The sequence below is a fragment of the Coregonus clupeaformis genome, unplaced genomic scaffold (genome assembly GCF_020615455.1).
Source record: "Coregonus clupeaformis isolate EN_2021a unplaced genomic scaffold, ASM2061545v1 scaf0092, whole genome shotgun sequence".
Classification (NCBI taxonomy): domain Eukaryota; kingdom Metazoa; phylum Chordata; class Actinopteri; order Salmoniformes; family Salmonidae; genus Coregonus; species Coregonus clupeaformis.
The window spans coordinates 291068-312310 of NW_025533547.1; the positions used below are offsets into that span (position 1 = coordinate 291068).

A 21243-nucleotide genomic window follows, 5' to 3' on the forward strand; every position below is an offset into this window, starting at 1 on the left:
GTTCATAGCAACGGGTATCAACTGTGCCGCAGAAATAGAACGTAAATCACAAAATATAGATCAAATCAAATCAAATCTTATTTGCCACATGCGACGAATACAACAGGTGTAGACATTACAGTGAAATGCTTACTTACAAGCCCTTAACCAACAATGCATGTATTTATTTTTAAATAAAAAAGTAAAATAAAAAAAGTGTTATATATATAGCAATATACAGGGGGTACCGGTACAGAGTCAATGTGAAATAACAGTAGGGAGGCTATATACAGGGGGTACCGGTACAGAGTCAATGTGAAATAACAGTAGGGAGGCTATATACAGGGGGTACCGGTACAGAGTCAATGTGAAATAACAGTAGGGAGGCTATATACAGGGGGTACCGGTACAGAGTCAATGTGAAATAACAGTAGGGAGGCTATATACAGGGGGTACCGGTACAGAGTCAATGTGAAATAACAGTAGGGAGGCTATATACAGGGGGGTACTGGTGCAGAGTCAATGTGCGGGGGCACCGGCTAGATGTTGTGGTGGCAGCTGCAGAGAAGTATTTTGGTATAAGAGATCTGACTTCAGAAGAGTTACAGGCTAGCAGAACTAGCAGTACAACCATTGGTCAAACTTCTAATGGGCAGACGCCCCTCAAAAGGAGGGTTTTCTAATATCTATAGTCAATTCATTCTAGCAGCACAAAAACCATTAACTCTATCCACTGTATGGGAAAAGGATTTTACACTTGCTGACAGACAAATAAATTGGGAGACCGTATGGAAAAATATATTTGGATCATCTAGAAACCCCAATCACCAATTAATGAATTTAAAAATTTGCCATAGAACTTATCTAACACCCCAAAAAAGACATCACATTGGGATTGATCCATCAACATTATGTGGGTTCTGCACCACAGGGGACCTTGGTACTTTTCAGCATGTGCTGTGGAAATGCCCGGGGGCGGTTGAATTCTGGGGGGGAAGTCAATGATGTCATCTCTGTACTTATAGATAAAATACTGCCATTAGATCCAATAGTGATGTTGGTTTGTAATGACTCTGATTTGCACTTGTCAGAACGCCAACGGATAGTGTGGTTGGCAGGAACCCCAGCTGCTAAGAAAATGATTGTACAAAGGTGGATTCCACCTCATCAGTTACCATTGCAACAATGGCTGCTCACATTTAAGGAAATTGTACTTATGGAACTGTCCACAGCCAGGATTCACAGGGCCAAGGTGTCCACTCTGGACATGGGAAAAAGCAGCAGCGGACATATCTGAACTCTTAACCAACGGGCCTTTACATCCATTGTCACGGATTCAGCCGAGGCTGCCCCTCCTCCTTGCTCGGGCAGGCTTCGACGTTCGTCGTCCCCGGAGTACTAGCTGCTACCGATCTATGTTTCTGTGTTTGACTTGTTTGGTCTTTATTGTGTACACCTGTTTCCCATTATGTTGTATTGTCTTCCCTATATAACCCTCTGTCTTTCATTGTGTGTTGTGTGTGATTGTATTCACATCGGCAGTAGTTCGTGGGCCGGTTGTTTTCCTCCCTGGGTGGAGGTTGTTTCTACTCTGGTTACTTTCCATTAAAGTACATTTCCAGTAGCTCTGTGTCCTGCGTTTGACTTCGCCTACCACATTCACTGACGCTCTGACAGAATCACACACCTGACATGGAGTCAGCAGGAGCAGCGGTGCCAGCAGGATCAATGGAAGAACGCGTACAACAACAAGCGGCCATGATCCAGGCTCTCGGCACCGCCATGGAACATGTAGTGAGCACCATGGAGCGATGGGAGAGAGGAGGTCTGCCTACACCTCCTCCAATAACACCACCACCATCATCGATACCCATCGTTTCACCTCCGGGGTCCAGTGGGATGGGAGAGAGGAGGTCTGCCTACACCTCCTCCGATTACACCCCCACCATCATCGATACCCATCGTTTCACCTCCGGGGTCCAGTGGGATGGGAGAGAGGAGGTCTGCCTACACCTCCTCCGATTACACCCCCACCATCATCGATACCCATCGTTTCACCTCCGGGGTCCAGTGGGATTCGGCTCTCGCTCCCGAGGGCTTATGATGGCACAGCTGCCGGGTGTCAGGGTTTCCTGCTCCAGGTCGAACTCTACTTGGCAACCATCCACCCGGTGCCCTCGGGATACGAGAGCGTGTCCGCCCTCATCTCCTGTCTGTCCGGCAAGGCGCTGGAGTGGGCCAACGCCGAGTGGGGGGGAATAGACGCCGCTACTGTCAACTATGCAGAGTTCACCCGCCGCTTAATGGGCGGTATTTGATCATCCACCAGAAGGAAACGCGGCGGGTGAGCGTCTGTTCCACCTCAGACAGGGGAGGAGGAGCGCGCAGGAATTCGCACTGGACTTTAGGACTGTGGTTGCCAGCGCAGGATGGAATGAGAGGGCCCTCATTGACCACTACCGATGTAGCTTGAGGGAGGACGTGCGTCGGGAATTGGCCTGCAGGGACACCAACCTAAGCCTGGACCAACTGGTGGACATGTCGATTCGCCTGGATACCCTGTTGGCTACCCGCGGACGTCCGGATCTGGGGCCATCCATTCCATCCCCCAGCACTTCCGAGCCGACCCCTATGGAGCTCGGAGGTGCTGGTATGAGGGAGACCAGGAGAGGGGCCGTCCCCTGCACCAACTGTGGCCGCAGTGGACACACTGCTGGTCGGTGCTGGGGAGGGCCTCCCAGGAGTCGAGGCGGTAGGCAGCGCACTGATGAGCCATTCCAGGTGAGTAGGCACCCAACTCACCCAGAGCTCTCTGTTGCGCATATGTGTATTAATGTTGTGTTTCCCAAGGTTTCTCCTCACTCCCAGCATAAGGCGCTCGTAGATTCAGGCGCAGCTGGGAACTTTATTGATCGTCAGTTCACCTATAAGTTAGGGATTCCCAGTGTACCTGTTGATGTGCCCTTCCCTATCCATGCCCTAGACAGCCGCCCTTTAGGGTCAGGCTTGATTAGGGAGGTCACAGCGCCTCTCAGGATGAAAACGCAGGAGGGCCATGAGGAGATCATTAGATTGTATTTGATTGATTCTCCTGCGTTTCCCGTGGTGTTGGGGCTTCCCTGGTTAACTTCTCATGACCCCAACATTTCATGGCAACAGAGGGCTCTCGAGGGATGGTCTGATCAGTGCTTGGGGAGGTGTGTAGGTGTTTCCGTAGGGGCAACGACGGTGGAAAGTCCGAACCAAGTTCCCACCATGCACATTCCGCTTGAATATGCCAATTTGTCTCTCGCCTTCTGTAAAAAGAAGGCGACTCAATTACCACCCCATCGACAGGGGGATTGTGCGATAAACCTCCAAGTAGGCGCTGCGCTTCCCCGAAGTCATGTGTATCCTCTATCTCAGGAGGAGACGGTGGCTATGGAGACATATGTCACCGAATCTCTGAGACAGGGATACATACGGCCGTCCACTTCCCCTGCGTCATCAAGTTTGTTTTTTGTGAAGAAGAAGGATGGTGGCTTACGCCCGTGCATTGACTACCAGGGGCTCAATCAGATCACAATCAAATACAGCTATCCTCTCCCTTTGACTCATTACACAGGGTGTGCTTCTTCACAACATTAGATCTCAGGAGCGCATACAACCTGGTGCGTATCCGGGAGGGAGATGAGTGGAAGACAGCATTTAGTACCACCTCGGGCCACTATGAGTACCTCGTCATGCCATACGGTTTGATGAATGCTCCTTCAGTCTTCCAATTGTTTGTGGATGAGATTTTCCGGGACTTGCACGGTGTATTTGTGTATATCGATGACATTCTAATATACTCCGCTACACGAGCCGAGCATGTGTCCCTGGTTCGGCAGGTGCTTGGTAGACTGTTGGAGCATGACCTGTATGTGAAGGCGGAGAAATGTCTGTTCTTCCAAGAGTCCATCTCCTTCCTGGGACACCGTTTTTCCGCGTCAGGTGTGGAGATGGAGATTGACCGGCCGTGTCGGCCGTGCGCAATTGGCAGACTCCCACCACGGTGAAGGAGGTGCAGCGGTTCTTGGGTTTTGCCAATTACTACCGGGCAGGTAGCGGCTCCCATTACCTCCCTGCTAAAGGGAGGGCCGGTGCGTCTGCAGTGGTCGGCTGAGGCGGACAGGGCTTTTAGGCATCTGAAGGACCTGTTTACTTCGGCTCCGGTGCTGGCACATCCGGATCCCTCTTTGGCATTCCAAGTTGAGGTGGAAGCGTCCGAGGCTGGGATCGGTGCTGTACTGTCTCAGCGCTCGGGTACGCCACCAAAACTCCGTCCCTGTGCTTTCTTTTCTAAGAAGCTCAGTCCGGCGGAGCGCAATTATGATGTGGGGGACAGGGAGCTGTGGTTGAAGCCCTGAAGGTGTGGAGGCATTGGCTTGAAGGGGCTAAACACCCTTTTCTCATTTTGACTGACCATCGTAACCTGGAGTACATCCGGGCGGCGAGGAGGTTGAACCCGCGTCAGGCAAGGTGGGCTATGTTTTTAACTCGATTTGTGTTTACGCAAATCCCGTGTTCACTTCGATTCCCACGGGGGGCCAGTATAAAAATATATATATATATATATATATGTATTCACTAACTGTAAGTCGCTCTGGATAAGACCGTCTGCTAAATGACTAAAATGTAAATGTAAAATGTAATATTAATTTATTTGGTTTTATCTCATGATTAATTTTACATGCTATCATATTGCCGGTGGGGGGTGGGAGGGATTTAAAAAATATATATCTATAAATGTATTGTATGAATCCTATGAATTGAAATAAACTTGAGGGATGGTGTCCCATCCTCCCAGTCCATTGGCATGGTGCAGGAGCAGATAGGATCAAAGTAGTGGAATGGGGTAGTGGGTTTTTAATGAGTGTAGGTGGCAGCTGCAGAGAAGTACCTGGGTGTACAATATTTTACTGCAGAAGAGTTAACGGGGTGGTGATTTTTATTTGTTTATGAAATAGTGGTATATAGGTGTAGGGTTAGTTGGTGGTGCAATTATTTTCATTTTAGGAACAGGAATAATTAAGAGAACGTGATGTACTATAGTTAGGCCGTGACTGGCCTCACACTCCAGTACAGTAGGTGGCGGTGTGCGCACCTTTAAATTGGATGCGATCCGCCAACCCAATCCCAAAGAAGAAGAAGAACGCCCCTCCCCCTCCCTCCATTCAGGAAAGGAAAGGTGTCGGTTTCAAGACTGCAACAAACAGGTAACTATTTGAGAAGTTGTTGAAATAACATTCATTTCCTAAATAGAGGCTAATGGACGTTTGCCTGAAAAGCACTGATTGCAAATTATTGAAATCTTTATGCACGATTAGACAACTTTACACAATTTAGGTAGCTAGCTAACGTTAGCAAGCCTGTCTTGACTTCCCACAATTTGCTAGCTAGCCTGCCAGGTAGCAGCTACCTATTTTGAAACATGACAATACATAAGTGGAGTTGCTAGCTAACGTAGTTCGTTGAAGGTGACATTGAAGATGGCTTGTTTTATGTTTTTTTCCACACTAAGCAAATAGTTAGGCAGCTAACGTTAGCCAGCAAGCTAAGAAGAATGCTGTAACCAGTTAACGTTAGCTGGCTACGTATGTCTGCAGCTAGTTAGCAAGACATGTTCTATTCTGTCAGACAGACTGATATTGTTCTGGGGTCGAAAGAATGCAGTGTTAACTCAAATCAAGGGACACAGTGTAAAGCGGACTAGTTATTAAAATAACTCACAAGGGAAATAGCCGTAAGAATCCGACTACATGTTAATTACAGTCTCTCTCTAGATCAGGATAGCCCAGAGATAAATCACATTTTATTTGTCACGTGCTTCGTAAACAACCGGTGTATTACATTTACATTTTAGTCATTTAGCAGACGCTCTTATCCAGAGCGACTTACAGTTAGTGAATACATATTTTTTTTATACTGGCCCCCCGTGGGAATCGAAACCACAACCCTGCCGTTGCAAACACCATGCTCTATCAACTGAGCTACATCCCTATATTGTGTATATTAACATGCTGACCACACATGACCGCAGCATCGTGTGCAAAATGAATGTACACATACATGTTATTCAATCATTGCACCCACACTGCTCTGCGTGACCAGACGCTGAATTACAACTCTGTTCTGCCTCTCCCATCTCCTCATTGGTTTTTAGGAGCATCTACCCACGTGGGTGACTGAAAGATGAACTGAGGTCTAAGCTCCAGTCCAGTTGGTTGTGGTAATGCACCATAAAGTTGGTTGCCAACCGCCGTATAAAGTCAGAAGAAGCCTGAAGGAGGTGAGATTACTGGAAACAAACTTTTACAGTTTTATCTGTGGATTAATTGTCGGAGTAGAGGACCTTGTGCATTTACACATACATGTTATTCAATCATTGCACCCACACTGCTCGTGCGCGTCAGCGTAGCCAGACGCTAAAATAGAACTTGGTTCATACCATAACCCCACCACCACCATGGGGCACTCTGTTCACAACGTTGACATCAGCAAACCGCTCACCCACATGTCTGCCATCTGCCCAGTACGGTTGAAACCAGGATTCATCTGTGAAGAGCACACTTCTCCAGCGTGCCAGTGGCCATTGAAGGTAAGAATTTCCCCACTGAAGTCGGTTACGACACCAAACTGCAGTCAGGTCAAGACCCTGGTGATGACGATGAGCATGCAGATGAGCTTCCTTGAGACGGTTTCTAACAGTTTGTGCAGAAATTCTTCGGTTGCACAAACCCACAGTTTCATCAGCTGTCCTGGTGGCTGGTCTCAGACGATCCCGCTGGTGTGGTTACACGTGGTCTGCGGTTGTGAGGCCGGTTGGACGTACTGCCAAATTCTCTTAAAACGATGGAGGCGGCTTAGTGTAGATAAATTAAAATGATCTGGCAACAGCTCTGGTGGACATTCCTGCAGTCAGCATGCCAATTACACGCTCCCTCAACTTGAGACATCTGTGGTGTTGTGTGTAGGGCTGACCCCATTTAGTCGATTGATCAATTATTTGGTCGATAAGCTGTTAGTCGACCGAGATTTTTTCAGTAGAGCAGTCACAGATATATTTTTTTATGGCACATGAGAAACCTGTCTGATTCAGGCCTGTCTGAGTGGACTAAGCCAGACACCTGTCCACCTGTGGTCCTCTGTATCTCAATTGGTAGAGCATGGCGCTTGTAACGCCAGGGTAGTGGGTTCGATCCCCGGGACCACCCATACGTAAAAATTTATGCACGCATGACTGTAAGTCGCTTTGGATAAAAGCGTCTGCTAAATGGCATATTATTATTATTATTCAGGCCTGTCTCAGTGGACTAATCCAGACCCCTGTCTGATTCAGGTCTCAGTGGACTAATCCAGACCCCTGTCTGATTCAGGTCTCAGTGGACTAATCCAGACCCCTGTCTGATTCAGGTCTCAGTGGACTAATCCAGACCCCTGTCTGATTCAGGTCTGTCTCAGTGGACTAATCCAGACCCCTGTCTGATTCAGGTCTGTCTCAGTGGACTAATCCAGACCCCTGTCTGATTCAGGTCTCAGTGGACTAATCCAGACCCCTGTCTGATTCAGGGTCTCAGTGGACTAATCCAGACCCCTGTCTGATTCAGGTCTCAGTGGACTAATCCAGACCCCTGTCTGATTCAGGTCTCAGTGGACTAATCCAGACCCCTGTCTGATTCAGGTCTCAGTGGACTAATCCAGACCCCTGTCTGATTCAGGTCTCAGTGGACTAATCCAGACCCCTGTCTGATTCAGGTCTCAGTGGACTAATCCAGACCCCTGTCTGATTCAGGTCTGTCTCAGTGGACTAATCCAGACCCCTGTCTGATTCAGGTCTCAGTGGACTAATCCAGACCCCTGTCTGATTCAGGTCTGTCTCAGTGGACTAATCCAGACCCCTGTCTGATTCAGGTCTGTCTCAGTGGACTAATCCAGACCCCTGTCTGATTCAAGTCTGTCTCAGTGGACTAATCCAGACCCCTGTCTGATTCAGGTCTGTCTCAGTGGACTAATCCAGACCCCTGTCTGATTCAGGTCTGTCTCAGTGGACTAATCCAGACACCTGTCTGATTCAGGTCTCAGTGGACTAATCCAGACCCCTGTCTGATTCAGGTCTCAGTGGACTAATCCAGACCCCTGTCTGATTCAGGTCTCAGTGGACTAATCCAGACCCCTGTCTGATTCAGGTCTCAGTGGACTAATCCAGACCCCTGTCTGATTCAGGTCTGTCTCAGTGGACTAATCCAGACCCCTGTCTGATTCAGGTCTGTCTCAGTGGACTAATCCAGACCCCTGTCTGATTCAGGTCTGTCTCAGTGGACTAATCCAGACCCCTGTCTGATTCAGGTCTGTCTCAGTGGACTAATCCAGACCCCTGTCTGATTCAGGTCTGTCTCAGTGGACTAATCCAGACCCCTGTCTGATTCAGGTCTGTCTCAGTGGACTAATCCAGACCCCTGTCTGATTCAGGTCTGTCTCAGTGGACTAATCCAGACCCCTGTCTGATTCAGGTCTGTCTCAGTGGACTAATCCAGACCCCTGTCTGATTCAGGTCTGTCTCAGTGGACTAATCCAGACCCCTGTCTGATTCAGGTCTGTCTCAGTGGACTAATCCAGACCCCTGTCTGATTCAGGTCTGTCTCCGTGGACTAATCCAGACCCCTGTCTGATTCAGGTCTGTCTCAGTGGACTAATCCAGACCCCTGTCTGATTCAGGTCTGTCTCAGTGGACTAATCCAGACCCCTGTCTGATTCAGGTCTGTCTCAGTGGACTAATCCAGACCCCTGTCTGATTCAGGTCTGTCTCAGTGGACTAATCCAGACCCCTGTCTGATTCAGGTCTCAGTGGACTAATCCAGACCCCTGTCTGATTCAGGTCTCAGTGGACTAATCCAGACCCCTGTCTGATTCAGGTCTCAGTGGACTAATCCAGACCCCCTGTCTGATTCAGGTCTCAGTGGACTAATCCAGACCCCTGTCTGATTCAGGTCTGTCTCAGTGGACTAATCCAGACCCCTGTCTGATTCAGGTCTGTCTCAGTGGACTAATCCAGACCCCTGTCTGATTCAGGTCTGTCTCAGTGGACTAATCCAGACCCCTGTCTGATTCAGGTCTGTCTCAGTGGACTAATCCAGACCCCTGTCTGATTCAGGTCTGTCTCAGTGGACTAATCCAGACCCCTGTCTGATTCAGGTCTGTCTCAGTGGACTAATCCAGACCCCTGTCTGATTCAGGTCTGTCTCAGTGGACTAATCCAGACCCCTGTCTGATTCAGGTCTGTCTCAGTGGACTAATCCAGACCCCTGTCTGATTCAGGTCTGTCTCAGTGGACTAATCCAGACCCCTGTCTGATTCAGGTCTGTCTCAGTGGACTAATCCAGACCCCTGTCTGATTCAGGTCTGTCTCAGTGGACTAATCCAGACCCCTGTCTGATTCAGGTCTGTCTCAGTGGACTAATCCAGACCCCTGTCTGATTCAGGTCTGTCTCAGTGGACTAATCCAGACCCCTGTCTGATTCAGGTCTGTCTCAGTGGACTAATCCAGACCCCTGTCTGATTCAGGTCTGTCTCAGTGGACTAATCCAGACCCCTGTCTGATTCAGGTCTGTCTCAGTGGACTAATCCAGACCCCTGTCTGATTCAGGTCTGTCTCAGTGGACTAATCCAGACCCCTGTCTGATTCAGGTCTGTCTCAGTGGACTAATCCAGACCCCTGTCTGATTCAGGTCTGTCTCAGTGGACTAATCCAGACCCCTGTCTGATTCAGGTCTGTCTCAGTGGACTAATCCAGACCCCTGTCTGATTCAGGTCTGTCTCAGTGGACTAATCCAGACCCCTGTCTGATTCAGGTCTGTCTCAGTGGACTAATCCAGACCCCTGTCTGATTCAGGTCTGTCTCAGTGGACTAATCCAGACCCCTGTCTGATTCAGGTCTGTCTCAGTGGACTAATCCAGACCCCTGTCTGATTCAGGTCTGTCTCAGTGGACTAATCCAGACCCCTGTCTGATTCAGGTCTGTCTCAGTGGACTAATCCAGACCCCTGTCTGATTCAGGTCTGTCTCAGTGGACTAATCCAGACCCCTGTCTGATTCAGGTCTGTCTCAGTGGACTAATCCAGACCCCTGTCTGATTCAGGTCTGTCTCAGTGGACTAATCCAGACCCCTGTCTGATTCAGGTCTGTCTCAGTGGACTAATCCAGACCCCTGTCTGATTCAGGTCTCAGTGGACTAATCCAGACCCCTGTCTGATTCAGGTCTCAGTGGACTAATCCAGACCCCTGTCTGATTCAGGTCTCAGTGGACTAATCCATTGCGGAGGCAGAGGGGACAACAACCAGTATCACCAGTAGTATATTTACCCTTAATTACCATCGTTTATCATCTACGATGTTTGTTTGGTTACGGTAATTTCTGTTGATGCATTCAATATATTATTATTCCAGTCTGACCGTTGTCATTGTAGGAGTGGACACGTTGTTTGCAGAGCCACAACCCAGGCTACACTTGTGAGAAACTAGTTTTGGTTTATTTCATTAAATTTACAAGTTGTCAATTAATTAATTGTATTTTGTTTGGAGCGCTCCTGTCAATCTTGAGTAAGGACACGCACCTGATTACGGATGGAAGTAGTCCTGGGCTACCTGGTCTGCGTATAAATGAGCCCATTTGGAGATCTGATACTACAGTGCCTTGTAAAGTATTCATCCCCCTTGGCTTTTTTCCTATTTTGTTGCATTACAACCTCTAATTTAAATGTATTTTTATTTGGATTCCATGTAATGGACATACACAAAATAGTCCAAATTGGTGAAGTGAAATGAAAAAAATAACTTGTTTCAAAAAAATAAATAACGGAAAAGTGGTGTGTGCATATGTATTCACCCCCTTTGCTATGAAGCCCCTAAATAAGATCTGGTGCAACCAATTACCTTCAGAAGTCACATAATTAGTTTAATAAAGTCCACCTGTGTGCAATCTAAGTGTCACGTGATCTCAGTATATATACACTGCTCAAAAAAATAAAGGGAACACTTAAACAACACAATGTAACTCCAAGTCAATCACACTTCTGTGAAATCAAACTGTCCACTTAGGAAGCAACACTGATTGACAGTAAATGTCACATGCTGTTGTGCAAATAGAATAGACAACAGGTAGAAATTATAGGCAATTAGCAAGACACCCCCAATAAAGGACTGGTTTTGCAGGTGGTGACCACAGACCACTTCTCAGTTCCTATGCTTCCTGGCTGATGTTTTGGTCACTTTTGAATGCTGGCGGTGCTTTCACTCTAGTGGTAGCATGAGATGGAGTCTACAACCCACACAAGTGGCTCAGGTAGTGCAGCTCATCCAGGATGGCACATCAATGCGAGCTGTGGCAAGAAGGTTTGCTGTGTCTGTCAGCGTAGTGTCCAGAGCATGGAGGCGCTACCAGGAGACGGGCCAGTACATCAGGAGACGTGGAGGAGGCCGTAGGAGGGCAACAACCCAGCAGTAGGACCGCTACCTCCGCCTTTGTGCAAGGAGGAGCAGGAGGAGCACTGCCAGAGCCCTGCAAAATGACCTCCAGGAGGCCACAAATGTGCATGTGTCTGCTCAAACGGTCAGAAACAGACTCCATGAGGGTGGTATGAGGGCCCGACGTCCACAGGTGGGGGTTGGCTTACAGCCCAACACCGTGCAGGACGTTTGGCATTTGCCAGAGAACCCCAAGATTGGCAAATTCGCCACTGGCGCCCTGTGCTCTTCACAGATGAAAGCAGGTTCACACTGTGCACATGTGACAGACGTGACAGAGTCTGGAGACGCCGTGGAGAACGTTCTGCTGCCTGCAACATCCTCCAGCATGACCAGTTTGGCGGTGGGTCAGTCATGGTGGGGTGGCATTTCTTTGGGGGGCTGCACAGCCCTCCATGTGCTCGCCAGAGGTAGCCTGACTGCCATTAGGTACCGAGATGAGATCCTCAGACCCCTTGTGAGACCATATGCTGGTGCGGTTGGCCCTGGGTTCCTCCTAATGCAAGACAATGCTAGACCTCATGTGGCTGGAGTGTGTCAGCAGTTCCTGCAAGAGGAAGGCATTGATGCTATGGACTGGCCCGCCCGTTCCCCAGACCTGAATCTAATGGAGCACATCTGGGACATCATGTCTCGCTCCATCCATCAACGCCACGTTGCACCACAGACTGTCCAGGAGTTGGCGGATGCTTTAGTCCAGGTCTGGGAGGAGATCCCTCAGGAGACCATCCGCCACCTCATCAGGAGCATGCCCAGGCGTTGTAGGGAGGTCATACAGGCACGTGGAGGCCACACACACTACTGAGCCTCATTTTGACTTGTTTTAAGGACATTACATCAAAGTTGGATCAGCCTGTAGTGTGGTTTTCCACTTTAATTTTGAGGGTGACTCCAAATCCAGACCTCCATGGGTTGATAAATTTGATTTCCATTGATAATTTTTGTGTGATTTTGTTGTCAGCACATTCAACTATGTAAAGAAAAAAAGTATTTAATAAGATTATTTCATTCATTCAGATCTAGGATGTTATTTTAGTGTTCCCTTAATTTTTTTGAGCAGTGTACACCTGTTCTGAAAGGCCCCAGAGTCTGCAACACCACTAAGCAAGGGGCACCACCAAGCAAGCGGCACCATGAAGACCAAGAAGCTCTCCAAACAGGTCAGGGACAAAGTTGTGGAGAAGTACAGATCAGGGTTGGGTTATAAAAAAAATATCAGAAACTTTGAACATCCCACAGAGCACCATTAAATCCATTAACAAATGGAAAGAATATGGCATCACAACAAACCTGCCAAGAGAGGGCTGCTCACCAAAACTCACGGACCAGGCAAGGAGGGCATTAATCAGAGAGGCAACAAAGAGACCAAAGACAACCCTGAAGGAGCTGCAAAGCTCCACAGCGGAGATTGGAGTATCTGTCCATAGGTCCACTTTAAGCCATACACTAAAGCTGGGCTTTACGGAAGAGTGGCCAGAAAAAAGGCCATTGGAGTATCTGTCCATAGGTCCACTTTAAGCCATACACTAAAGCTGGGCTTTACGGAAGAGTGGCCAGAAAAAAAGCCATAAAATAAAAAGCCACAAAAAAAGCAAAACACGTTTGGTGTTCGCCATGTGGAAGAAGGTACTCTGGTCAGATGAGACTAAAATTGAGCTTTTTGGCCATCAAGGAAAACACTATGTCTGGCGCAAACCCAACACCTCTCATCACCACCATCACCATGCTTGACCTTTGGTATGATGTTCTTACTGTGGAATGCAGAGTTTGGTTTTCGCCCGGCATTACTGGAACCATGTCGTCCAAAAAGTTATACTTTTGAATCATCTGTCCATAGAACGTTCTTCCAAGAGTCTTGATGATCATCCAGGTGCTTTTTGGCAAACTTGAGTCAACTTTTTGGACGAGATTCAAAAGTCCCATTATGCCTTGCGAAAACCAAACACTGCATTCCACAGTAAGAACATCATACCAAAGGTCAAGCATGGTGGTGATGGTTTGGGGATGCTTTGCTGCCTCAGGACCTGGAAGACTTGCCTTAATAGAAGGAACCATGAATTCTGCTCTGTATCAGAGAATTCTACAGGAGAATGTCAGACCATCCGTCTGTGAGCTGAAGCTGAAACACACAATCAAGTCTACATAAAAATTGCTAAAAAGCAACAAATTGGAAGTTTTGGAATGGCCTAGTCAAAGTCCAGACCTAATCCCAATTGAGATGTTGTGGCAGGACTTGAAACGAGCAGTTCATGCTTGAAAACCCACACGTCACTGAGTTAAAGCAGTTCTGCATGGAAGAGTGGGCCAAAATTCCTCCACAGCGACGTGAGAGACTGATCAACAACTACAGGAAGCATTTGGTTGGAGTCATTGCAGCTAAAGGTGGCACAACCAGTTATTGAGTGTAAAGGGGCAATTACTTTATTTTACTTACTTTCTTTCTCTTCATTTGGATGCTTTCTCCGATGAGATACATTCAGCCTCTTGCGAATTGAAGAAAAATTATCAAACACAGAGAGACGAAAGATGTGTTTCTTTCTTGGTAAATGTTTTGGGGAAGCCTGGCTTCCCTTGGCATCCATGAATACACTCCACTGAGAGAACATGCTAAATCTTTTCAGCCTACTGAGGGGGGTCTTCTTCACGACTGTTGGTGTGTGTGTGGACCATGTTAATTCCTTAGTGATGTGGACACCGAGGAACTTGAAGCTCTCAATCTACTCCACTACAGCCCCGTGGATGGGGGCGTGCTCGACCCTCTGTTTTCTGTAGCCCATGATCAGCTCCTTTGTCTTGCAACATTGAGAGGTTGTCCTGGTACCACACTGCCAGGTCTCTGACCTCCTCTCTATAGGCTGTCTCATCGTCGTCGGTGATCAGGCCTACCATCGTCATGTCGTCACTAAACTTGATGTCGGAGTCGTGCGCGCCCATGCAGTGAATGGGGAGTACAGAAGTGGACCGCGTGTTGAGGGTCAGCGTGGCGGATGTGTTGTTGCCAACCCTCACCACCTGGGGGCGGCCCGTTAGGAAGTCCAGGATCCAGTTGCAGAGGGAGGTGTTCAGTTCCAGGGTCCTTAGCTTAGTGATGAGCTTGGAGGGCACTATGGTGTTGAACACTGAGCTGAAGGCAATGAACAGCATTCTCTGAAAAATCGAGAAGTTTAAAGTACTGCAAGTTTTTTTTATTTACATTGTCTTTTTCATCAGCATGCTAGGCTAGCTAACGCTATAGCAGCCCATTGGATTCCATGAAAATGCGATGCCTAGCATTGGTTGCTTTAGCATTTGCTAGCCTAGCATGCTGACGGAAAAGGCAGTTTCATTGAAATGCTCCTCGTTTTTAATCTTCTTGATTTGTCAGCTGGCATAATTAGTACACTGCCATCTTCCATCACTGGATGGAGGTACGTTTTCCAAGCCACATCTCGCGCTGGCATAGCCACGTTCCGACTAGAGAGAATGTAATTAATGTGTAGTCGGATTCTTATAGCTACATCCAAGCTGGGACCAAGAGAATGAAAAACAGCTTCTATCTCAAGGCCATCAGACTGTTAAACAGCCATCACTAGCACATTAGAGGCTGCTGCCTATAGACAGACTAGAAATCACTGGTCACTTTAAGAAATGGAACACTAGTCACTTTAATAATGTTTCCATATCTTGCACTACTCATCTCATATGTATATACTGTATTCTATTCTACGCCATTCTGTTATTGCTTGTCCATATATTTATTTATATATTCTTAATTCCATTCCATTACTTAGATTTGTGTGTATTGGGTATATGTTGTGAAATTGTTAGATATTACTTGTTAGATATTACTGCACTTTCGGAGCTAGAAGCACAAGCATTTCGCTACACCCGCTATAACATCTGCTAAACACGTGTATGTGACAAATAAAATGTCATTTGATTTAACAAAGGAAACAGAGTTAAGAGGAGTAGATAGCTAGCTAGTTGTAAACTTCACAGTCATAACCAGGGAAATATTCTGAACTAGACTGTTTAACCTCTGGCCCAGTAACCTGCCACTGCTGGTGATTTAGTGGGGGGACAGGGACAGGTGGGGGGACAGGGACAGAGAGAAATAACCCTGTGTGTGTCTGCTTACAGGGATCCAGGCAGAGGGAAAGAGAGCGACGGCTGGACTCATTATGACCACTGAAGGGGATCCGAGCCTCTCGGCCAAAGTGTTGCAGCTGGTGCTGCTGTCCACCTACTGGGGTATGCAGATCTGGGTTACCTTCATCTCTAGTAAGTACCCTGATTTCTGATCCCCTTAACCCTGTGATTGTGATGTGTGTGTGTGTGTGTGTGTGTGTGTGTGTGTGTGTGTGTGTGTGTGTGTGTGTGTGTGTGTTGGCTTTTTAGGGTGCGTGTTGGGTTGTGAGGGGGTGTGTGTTGGGTTGTGAGGGGGTGTGTGTTGGGTTGTGAGGGGGTGTGTGTTGGGTTGTGAGGGGGTGTGTGTTGGGTTGTGAGGGGGTGTGTGTTGGGTTGTGAGGAGGTGTGTGTTGGGTTGTGAGGGGGTGTGTGTTGGGTTGTGAGGGGGTGTGTGTTGGGTTGTGAGGGGGTGTGTGTTGGGTTGTGAGGGGGTGTGTGTTGGAGTGTGAGGGAGGGGGTGTGTGTTGGGTTGTGAGGGGGGGTGTGTTGGGTTGTGAGGGGGGTGTGTGTTGGGTTGTGAGGGGGTGTGTGAGGGGGTGTGTGTTGGGTTGTGAGGAGGTGTGTGTTGGGTTGTGAGGGGGTGTGTGTTGGGTTGTGAGGAGGTGTGTGTTGGGTTGTGAGGGGGTGTGTGTTGGGTTGTGAGGGGGTGTGTGTTGGGTTGTGAGGGGTGTGTGTTGGGTTGTGAGGAGGTGTGTGTTGGGTTGTGAGGGGGTGTGTGTTGGGTTGTGAGGGGGTGTGTGTTGGGTTGTGAGGGGGTGTGTGTTGGGTTGTGAGGGGTGTGTGTTGGAGTGTGAGGGGTGTGTGTTGGGTTGTGAGGGGTGTGTGTTGGATTGTGTTGGGTTGTGAGGGGGTGTGTGTTGGAGTGTGAGGGGGTGTGTGTTGGGTTGTGAGGGGTGTGTGTTGGGTTGTGAGGGGTGTGTGTTGGGTTGTGAGGGGGTGTGTGTTGGATTGTGTTGGGTTGTGAGGGGGTGTGTGTTGGAGTGTGAGGGGGTGTGTGTTGGGTTGTGAGGGGGTGTGTGTTGGGTTGTGAGGGGGTGTGTGTTGGGTTGTGAGGAGGTGTGTGTTGGGTTGTGAGGGGGTGTGTGTTGGGTTGTGAGGAGGTGTGTGTTGGGTTGTGAGGGGGTGTGTGTTGGGTTGTGAGGGGGTGTGACTCGAGGGTGTTTAATGGACAACCACCTGGACAGTACTCCTATAGGGCTCCTGTGTGTTTTTGATCAGGCTTTGTGATGGACAGCCACCTGAACAGACACACATTTGGTTTGATCCAGAGCAGACTGGTTCCATTCTACCTCCACCTGGGCTCTCTCTGTGCCTTCCTCAACCTGACGCTGTTCGCTGTCTACCACCCTGCAGACCTGCTAGATGACAGAGAGGCCTTCCAGGTAACTCTAACCTAACCACCCTGCTGGATGACGGGGAGGATCTCAATTGCATACTCCTCTCTCCTTCTCAAAACCCATTGGATGAGAGCCAGAGGTCTCACCCTTCTAACCTCCTCCAATGGGTTATGAGAAGGAGAGGACGTGAGAAGTATGCAACAGATTCTCCCAGGGAGACCTTCCAGGTACACAAGGAGTCCTGACTGTGGGAGAATCCTCTCCTTCTCATAACCCATTGGAGGAGAAGGTCCGAAGGGAGGGACCTCTTGCTTTCTCATCCAATGGGTTTTGAGAAGGAGACAAGCCGTATGCAATTGAGATCCTCCCCCAGATCTCTAACCCCGTCAGGGACTCGATTCCATCTGGAGTCATGCCTCTAATCAGCTATGCAGCTACTTTCATACATTGATACACTTTCTCTGTCTCTCTTTGTAGATCGGGGTATACTTCCTGTGTGTGTCGGTAGCAGCGGTCAACGCCCAGTGGTTCGGTCAGATGACATCAGAGATAATGGCAGACATGCATCTAATGGAGCAAGCCCAGGGATTGGGCCAGGACATTGGTCTGTCTACCAATAGGGAGGCTTACGCCAAACTGTGTGAGACAGATGGTAGATACAGGCTTCTGTCTGGTCGCCTGTGGCTTTACAGACTGTTGTCTTCGCTGTGTAACATCTGCTGCATTACCTGCAATGCATACAGCTTGTACTACCTAGCAGAGAACCTTACTTCACTATAGCACACGGTTACTAATCTATCTACAGTCGTGGTCAAAAGTTCTGAGAATGACACAAATACTAATTTTCACAGTCTGCTGCCTCAGTTTTGATGATGGCAATTTGCATATACTCCAGAATGTCATGAAGAGTGATCAGATGAATTGCAATTAATTGCAAAGTCCCTCTTTGCCATGAAAATGAACTTAATCCCAAAAACATTTCCACTGCATTTCAGCCCTGCCACAAAAGGACCAGCTGCCATCATGTCACTGATTCTCTCGTTAACACAGGTGAGAGTGTTGACGAGGACAAGGCTGGAGATCACTCTGTCATGCTGATTGAGTTAGAATAACAGACTGGAAGCTTTAAAAGGAGGGTGGTGCTTGAACTCATTGTTCTTCCTCTGTTAACCATGGTTACCTGAAAGGAAACACGTGCCGTCATCATTGCTTCACAGGCAAGGATATTGCTGCTAGTAAGATTGCACCTAAATCAACCATTTATCAGATCATCAAGAACTTAAAGGAGAGAGGTTCAATTGTTGTGAAGAAGGCGTCAGGGCACCCAAGAAGGTCCAGCAAGCTCCAGGACCGTCTCCTAAAGTTGATTCAGCTGCGGGATTGGGGCACCACCAGTGCAGAGCTTGCTCAGGAATGGCAGCAGGCAGGTGTGAGTGCATCTGCACGCACAGTGAGGCGAAGACTTTTGGAGGAAGGCCTGGTGTCAACAAGGGCAGCAAAGAAACCACTTCTCTCCAGGAAAAACATCAGGGACAGACTGATATTCTGAAAAAGGTACAGGGATTGGACTGCTGAGGACTGGGGTAAAGTCATTTTCTCTGATGAATCCCCTTTCCGATTGTTTGGGGCATCCGGAAAACACCTTGTCAGGAGAAGACAAGGTGAGCGCTACCATCAGTCCTGTGTCATGCCAACAGTAAAGCATCCTGAGACCCTTCATGTGTGGGGTTGCTTCTCAGCCAAGGGAGTGGGCTCACTCAATGTTGCCTAAGAACACAGCCATGAATAAAGAATGGTACCAACACCTCCTCCGAGGGCAACTTCTCCCAACCATCCAAGAACAGTTTGGTGACGACCAATGCCTTTTCCAGCATGATGGAGCACCTTGCCATAAGCCAAAAGTGATAACTAAGTGGCTCGGGAAACAAAACATCGAAAATTTGGGTCCATGGCCAGGAAACTCCCCAGACCTTAATCCCATTGAGAACTTGTGGTCGATCCTCAAGAGGCGGGTGGACAAACAAATTCTGACAAACTCCAAGCATTGATTATGCAAGAATGGGCTGCCATCAGTCAGGATGTGGCCCAGAAGTTAATTGACAGCATGCCAGGGCGGATTGCAGAGGTCTTGAAAAAGAAGGGTCAACACTGCAAATATTGACTCTTTGCATAAACTTAATGTAATTGTCAATAAAAAGCCGTTGACACTTATGGAATGCTTGTAATTATACTTCAGTATACCATAGTAACATCTGACAAAAATATCTCATAACACCGAAGCAGCAAACTTCGAAGACCAATATTTGTGTCATTCTCCAAACTTTTGACTGCGACTGGTAAGTCTGCAGGCGGCTGGTGGGATGAATGAATGGTATCGACACATTAAAATCATGGTTTCCGTGTTTGATACCATTCCATTCATATGAGCCGTCCTACTCTCACCAGCCTCCTGTGGTTAAGTCCAGCAACACTTAGGTTCGTTCTTTTTCAAGTTGATATGATCAGACTTTTTAATCTACTACTAGAATAGAGATGGAGGGATGTATTTTATTCTACCAGGGGAGAGATGGAGGGATGTATTTTATTCTACTACTAGAGGGATGTATTTTATTCTACTACTAGAGGAGAGATGGAGGGATGTATTTTATTCTACCAGGGGAGAGATGGAGGGATGTATTTTATTCTACTACTAGAGGAGAGATGGAGGGATGTATTTTATTCTACTACTAGAGGAGAGATGGAGGGATGTATTTTATTCTACTACTAGAGGAGAGATGGAGGGATGTATTTTATTCTACTACTAGAGGAGAGATGGAGGGATGTATTTTATTATTCTACTAGAGGAGAGATGGAGGGATGTATTTTATTCTACTACCAGGGGAGAGATGGAGGGATGTATTTTATTCTACTACTAGAGGAGAGATGGAGGGATGTATTTTATTCTACTACTAGAGGAGAGATGGAGGGATGTATTTTATTCTACTACCAGGGGAGAGATGGAGGGATGTATTTTATTCTACTACTAGAGGAGAGATGGAGGGATGTATTTTATTCTACTACTAGAGGAGAGATGGAGGGATGTATTTTATTCTACTACTAGAGGAGAGATGGAGGGATGTATTTTATTATTCTACTAGAGGAGAGATGGAGGGATGTATTTTATTCTACTACCAGGGGAGAGATGGAGGGATGTATTTTATTCTACTACTAGAGGAGAGATGGAGGGATGTATTTTATTCTACTACTAGAGGAGAGATGGAGGGATGTATTTTATTCTACTACTAGAGGAGAGGTGGAGGGATGTATTTTATTCTACTACTAGAGGAGAGATGGAGGGATGTATTTTATTCTACTAGAGGAGAGATGGAGGGATGTATTTTATTCTACTACCAGGGGAGAGATGGAGGGATGTATTTTATTCTACTAGAGGAGAGGTGGAGGGATGTATTTTATTCTACTACTAGAGGAGAGATGGAGGGATGTATTTTATTCTACTAGAGGAGAGATGGAGGGATGTATTTTATTCTACTACTAGAGGAGAGATGGAGGGATGTATTTTATTCTACTACTAGAGGAGAGATGGAGGGATGTATTTTATTCTACCAGGGGAGAGATGTATTTTATTCTACCAGGGGAGATATGGAGGGATGTATTTTATTCTACTAGAGGAGAGATGGAGGGATGTATTTTATTCTACCAGGGGAGATAGGGAGGGATGTATTTTATTCTACTACTAGAGGAGAGATGGAGGGATGTATTTTATTCTACCAGGGGAGAGATGTATTTTATTCTACCAGGGGAGATATGGAGGGATGTATTTTATTCTACCAGGGGAGATATGGAGGGATGTATTTTATTCTACTACCAGAGGAGAGATGGAGGGATGTATTTTATTCTACTACCAGGGGAGAGATGGAGGGATGTATTTTATTCTACTACTAGAGGAGAGATGGAGGGATGTATTTTATTCTACTACCAGGGGAGAGATGGAGGGATGTATTTTATTCTACTACTAGAGGAGAGATGGAGGGATGTATTTTATTCTACTACCAGGGGAGAGATGGAGGGATGTATTTTATTCTACTACCAGGGGAGAGATGGAGGGATGTATTTTATTCTACTAGAGGAGAGATGGAGGGATGTATTTTATTCTACTACTAGAGGAGAGATGGAGGGATGTATTTTATTCTACTACTAGAGGAGAGATGGAGGGATGTAT

At 47.4% G+C, this 21243-nt stretch overlaps 1 protein-coding gene across 2 annotated transcripts; it reads left to right on the plus strand.

The window, feature by feature from the left end:
- Positions 1-6247: 6247 nt before the first annotated feature.
- On the plus strand, positions 6248-17887 carry si:ch211-121a2.4 (transmembrane protein 205). 2 transcript variants are annotated; one of them, XM_041840771.2, is made up of 4 exons: positions 6248-6289; positions 15640-15780; positions 16906-17069; positions 17502-17887. In XM_041840771.2, the coding sequence occupies exons 2-4, from the start codon at positions 15681-15683 to the stop codon at positions 17802-17804; spliced, it is 567 nt and encodes a 188-aa protein (XP_041696705.1). In that variant the 5' UTR covers positions 6248-6289; positions 15640-15680; the 3' UTR covers positions 17805-17887. The 2 variants fall into 2 exon arrangements, with proteins under 2 accessions (XP_041696705.1, XP_041696706.1); XM_041840772.2 differs by lacking the exon at positions 6248-6289 and adding an exon at positions 6569-6598.
- The last annotated feature ends 3356 nt before the right edge of the window (positions 17888-21243 follow it).